Source organism: Bidens hawaiensis, unplaced genomic scaffold (assembly GCF_021521415.1).
Source record: "Bidens hawaiensis isolate Kalapana, Puna unplaced genomic scaffold, B.hawaiensis_p1.1 tig00013805_1, whole genome shotgun sequence".
Taxonomy (NCBI): domain Eukaryota; kingdom Viridiplantae; phylum Streptophyta; class Magnoliopsida; order Asterales; family Asteraceae; genus Bidens; species Bidens hawaiensis.
In genome coordinates, this window is record NW_027492179.1 from 600378 (window position 1) to 606546 (window position 6169).

Genomic DNA, 6169 nt, shown 5'->3' on the forward strand with positions numbered 1-6169 from the left:
TTCTTCCCTCATCCTACTTTCTCAATACCACCACCACCACTACCATCGCCACCACCTCCGCCACCACCACCACCACCAGCACTACCACCGCCACCTGACCATAACCGCCACCACCATTGTCGCTACCTGACCACCACCACCGTCGCCGCCACCCTACCATTGCCATCACTACCAATGTTACTACCGCCACCCCACCATCACAACCACCTTGCCTAACCGCTGTCACCATCATTTTTGTCGCCGGAGCTAACACCACCACCATCGCCATTTCAGTTTTTTTTTTGGTAAAAGAAAATTTATTTTGGAATATGAATATTTTTATTATTTCTATTTAATTCTTACAATTTTTTTTTTGAATATCAAACAACATAAAGTAATTATTCATTTCATGCCCATAGGTTAACCAAACAAAGCCAAATGAATGGTAATGATCCATTTCATTCCCTTGTTCATTTCATTCATTCTCTTATTCCATTTCCTCTTCGTTCAATTATTTCTAACTAAACATACCTTTTAGTGTTGATTGTGACCAACCAAACAAACTCCTCCACCACCACCACCGACTTCTTTAACTTTGGAAACACACAAAATCACACATAGGAGAAATGTTGATGGAGATCAACGAATGTGTTGTTTGATAGGGTTTGAAATGAGTTTTTGATGATAAGTATGGGTTGTGTATAAATATTTTAATCTAGGAGAAAAAAACAAAAAAGAAGTCCAAATCGGTTCTGAGTGTGAATATTTTATGTATTAATAAACACTAGTTTTGTACTCGTCGCACGCGTTGTACGTTAATGAATTGTCACAACATGATGAGTACAAAATTAGTTGTTATCGACGTTTTAATGTAAATTTTATTCAAGCCCGACGTGCGGATTATAATATACAAGTCATTAATGCATCATATGTATATTTAGAATAAACGTTTTTTTCTAATTTAATTCATAATTTCAAATGGACACTCTACATCTTTTGAGCTATTTACGTAATAAACTTTTTAGCACCCATATCATCTTAATATACATCACTTCCTTAATAAATTACTGTCGTCGATATTATCGTTACCAATATTAGTGTTCATTTTTATTGTTTCGGTTGATGTAAAATTCTGTCACAACATGCGAATATGTTTACAGTTTACTAGTAATCGGCTGACCAAACTCCAAAGACATATTTCTACTAAATTAATTAATACAAATTCATACACTTCATACTTTCTTGGCTTTGAGCCAATTTAGATAACTATGGATGAGGGGCACATAATTAGGTTTTAAATGCTTAATACCTTACAATGATTATCCATCTTTAGGTTAGAAATATTCTTGTAACACTTTATTGTTACAAGGTACACTGTATAAAACGTATATTTTTGTTTTTAGCTGGGTTTTGTTTTACTTTCGGCTTTTACTAAAAAAGATTCCCCTTTTAAAGTTAAAACATACAACGAATTCATGTTAGACCATTCGTCATGGCATGTTATGGGAGGTATTATGGGCTAAAACGCCGGGGGAACACCGTTCCCCAGGCATTATGGCTTATTTTTTTTTGGCATTTAGTACATAACGCGGTGGAAGGGAAAAAATAATAAAATAATAAAGTTGAGGCATTATGGAGGCTTTATGACTACACCTATTTTTGTATAAAACCATAACTCTGACTGGACGCCACGTGTCGCATAATGCCTAAAGATAAGGCTTTATAACTACTCATGGTCTTATGCTTTCCTTTTAGAGTGTACGGCCAATGTATGTTTTGGCCAGATTCTATTTTACTTTCAACGTTTATTAAAAGAAAAGGTATAAGAGAATTAAATAGATAAGTTTATGTATCCTAAATTCCTAATTGAGGGGAGATCACCTTCCCGATTATTCGACTAAGGTAATAAACACTCAACTAGACCCACGCACGTTACAATGGGTTTCATAGGTTTACAGTTTACTAGAGGGTAAATAGTAGTTCGAACTTCAACTATAATATTAAATTATATAGTTTTGCCTATTAAATAGAGGATCGTGCTGCTATTTACAAATGTTGCACACAATAGGAGAAGATGGTATTAGGAGAATCGATTCTAATACACTTTTAGTGTTTGGTTACAATTAAGCCATCATCACAATGATAGCTAGTTTAACCAAACTTTTGAGTCAAATACTATCTTATCAATATCTTTTTTCTTATATATTGATAATTTGATATTGTTTTATATGAATGAAAAAAGTATGAAACCTACAAATAATAATAAAAAATTATGTCATCTATTCGAGTAATTAATTGACTCCGGCTAGGTTTTTATTACAAGCTTGCCTTTCAAAAACAATATATGAGTTAAGCTTCCTACTTGAATCATAAATATTCTTTCGTTGATTCTAATCCAAGATAATATTTTCTCAGATAAATTCTGTAAATTTGTTAACCAATTAAAACTTTCTATCATAAGCAAGTTAGACCAACATGACATCTCTTGGAATATAAATCAATATTCGTATATCTTAAATATAAAATAGGAAAAAAAAAGTTTTATATATTGGATTTGGAAAAGCATGAAATATTTTATTCCCTTATTTATTCCGTTCCTTCTCTTATTTCATTCCCTCTTCATTTCATTACTTCCAACCAAACATACCCTTACCCTCTTCATTCCATTACTTCCCACCAAACATACCCTTACGTTGTGTTCCCGAGTTAATTTATTGATGGAAAAGAAATGAAATGAGGGGAAAGAAAAAAATTATTGTGTGCTAGAGGTTTTTTTAAGAGAAGGAAAAGAAAGGATGACAGAAAATTGTGTTCCCGAGTTTCGTTAAATGAAAGAAAAGAAAATAGATGGAAAGAAAATAAAGAGTAAATTGGAATGAATTATTTTCTTTCTAATTTGAAAAGAAATGGAAAGAAAAAAAGGAAAGGTAAAAGGAAAAAGAAAATAAAAGAAATTTTTTTCCTTTCTTTTCTTTTCTCTTATTTATTGAACTCGGGAACAGTGCGTTAGTGTGTTTTGCAATTAGAAACTTGTATAAAAGTTTATGTTTATTTGACATCCCTTAATCAGAATGTGTTGAAAATTACTCCGTATTAGTTTGGTCAAAGTAGCCAGAATGACAATTTTGAATTTTCATAAATGTATTTTTAGAAAAAAAAAACTTTATATTTTTAGAAAGAAAAAAAACGTTGAATGTTGATAGAAGGGAAAATTACCAAAAACCAGAACCTTTTTAAAATAGACATGAAATTTGGCCTTCACCGGTGGTTACTGGTTAGCCCTTAGAAATCGTCTGATCAAAACCACAAACTGAAGCCGCTAGGACTTAGCCTATTTTGAATGATGATCATTTTTTTAAAGTACCATATATAACGCATCGTATGTTTATAATAACAACCCCGTAATACGGGGGATAATAATAATAATAATAATAATAATAATAATAATAAGCGGATCATTAGTCTCACCCAACCTATATAGCTTTTAAACCGGGTTATAACATCTCATTTATTTGTGAAACCTTTAATTATCAAATTTAAGTATATTTACAATAAATAAATTTAAAATCCAAAAAATATATATAAATATTATAAACGAATAATATAAAACAACCTGTGTGTAATTATACGCACACCACATCACTGTTTTTTTAAATCATTTTTTTATAAATTTAACACTAAAATGTAAAGATAATTAAATTCTTAAATTAGTATATGTAAAGATAATTAAATTCTTGAATTAGTATAGTTAAAAAGTAATTGATAATAAAGTAAAAAAAGTTATTTGAATTTAAAAATGATTATACTACTCCGTATATCTCATTAAAAGTGTCCATATTTCATTTCTTATTTGTCTCATTATAAATGTCAATTTTCAAAATTTATTAGTCAATTTCTAAGTTTACACTTAAAAGCACACACAACTAACATTAATAACAATATTGATGGGCCAAATTATGGACCAAATTTCAAATACATTATTGTCATTTATTAACAATAAAAGTAATCATTCAATCGATCTTGAACTTTATGTTTTTTTACACTATGACACTTTAAATAGGACGAATAGAGTATAATCATGCCAAAAAAAAGTAAGCAATTAATGCTAATTCATTTTTTTCCTTTTTTAATCGTTTTAGACATTTGTAACTCTCTATTATTTAAAATTTTATCACTGTAACCATTAATAATTTTATATTTTTTGATCCTGATTTGTGCATATATCATTTGTGATGCCAAAAAAAATCAGCAATTAATGCTAATTCATTTTTTTCTTTATTAATCTTTTTAGACATTTGAAACTCCCTGTTACTTAAAATTTTGTCACTGTAACCATTAATAATTTTATATTTTTGGTCCAGATTCTATTCATATATCATTTGTGATGATGTGATATCTTAACAAATATTTGTTGCATTAAATGCACCAATAAAGTTTATTTTCTATTGTAATGATCTTATAAAAATGCTATACCATATTGTACACATTAGTTTGAATCATGGATCCGCCACTGACCACTCATTGTATATAACTCGAACCTCGTGATAGATATTTTACAAATTACTTTCTACTATCTTTAAAAACGCTCATTCTTTGAACTTATGTAATAATGAGTTTGTTTATACATAATCCAAAATCAAAAGTTCTATATAAACCACTAGCTTGAGCTCTTTAGACCCATCACAATCTCCATTCTTTCTAGCATCCAAAATGTCAGTTTTATAGGATGGGTTGATCCACAAAAGAACTGGACGGAGTGGGTTGATATCATGAAACCAACACATAGTCTTGTGTGGGAGACAACCGGAATTCATGATGCTATCATAGATTCTGGTTTAAAAATTCCCAAAAATGAGAGGCTGCTTCTCTGGTTTGATGAGAAGTGGTCACCAAAAACCAATACATTTGTCACCCTTGAAGACATTATGGTCTTAGGGGGCTTTTCTGTTCTAGGAGCTCCTGTCACCTGCCAAGTTGAGAGTCCCGAGGATCATGCCGCTTTAGATGAACTAGTACATGTGTTTAGATCTCGTTCAAAAAAGGCCTCTTTGTCTGCATGGATGAATATTTTCAAGGGTACACAAAATGCTCTCGAACACGAGGCATTTTTAGCCTTTTGGCTATCAAAATATCTCTTTGCGTATGTGAAAGATACAGTTTTACCTGAAACTTTTCGCATGGCTATTCTGCTAGCCAAAGGGCGAAGAATAGCTTTGACGCCTGCTATCTTAGCAACGTTGTATCAGGACCTGCACTTTTTACAAGATGCTATTATCGATGTCATGCAAGGTGTTGGAAGTTATGTTGTGAAGGGTGTATTTTCTACTATGTACTACGCCCAGGCTTGGATTTGGGAAAGGTTTTCAAATGTGAGTCCTACGGGCGAAACTAGATTGGCCCGATGGTGAAAAGGAGCTTGTTTCTCCTTCGAACCCACATGTGCCACTTTTGCCAAAAAAAGACGGCGTAAAAGGATAAGCGCAAATTAGTTTGCTTATGGTGAGTTGAATGAAGTAGTGTTTTGTGGTGTGTTTTTTGCTTTTACTATGTGAGTGGCGCATACAATGGCAACACTATGAATCCAGACCCTAAGGTGGTGCTAGCATAACTCTATGAATCCAGACCTTGTGAATTTATTCAGCCAAAGATTTGACACCGTGATTAACTTAAAAAAATACCATCGATGTTTGCATTTTTATTGCCTCATGTTTCTTTTCATGTGGTCGAAAAGTATGAATACTCATTCTGAAGATGTGCATACTGCATACATTGATACTTATGTTTGACTAATGAAAATAATCAACTTTTTGGTGTGTTATACTGTGTTTGGTACAAATCAGATAAGTTTTCCCTATCATTATATGTTTAACTGTATGTTATATCATAATGCACAAAATACCCATAAAAGGCAAAATAAAAATAACCAAAATAGTAATAATTAAAATTATAATAGTATTAATGACATAAGGACTTGACATTTACGACTAAATAAATGTTTGCATTAAAGTTATGGGATTTAAAAGTTTAGAGACTAAATTAAATCTTACAATACTACTAAACAAAAATAAAACAAAAATAATGATGTCTAGGTGTCCTAACCATTTTCATTTCTAGATTAAAATTCCATACTAATATTCTAATCTCTCTTCTCCTTAATCCATGCTATCCATGGATCATTGGTGAAAATGAT

At 31.5% G+C, this 6169-nt stretch overlaps 1 protein-coding gene across 1 annotated transcript; it reads left to right on the forward strand.

Moving 5' to 3' along the window:
• Positions 1-4474: 4474 nt before the first annotated feature.
• On the forward strand, positions 4475-5807 carry LOC143544946 (uncharacterized). The gene has a single exon (XM_077036917.1). It carries the CDS (start codon positions 4749-4751, stop codon positions 5385-5387), a length of 639 nt encoding a protein of 212 aa, XP_076893032.1. The 5' UTR covers positions 4475-4748; the 3' UTR covers positions 5388-5807.
• Positions 5808-6169: the final 362 nt, after the last annotated feature.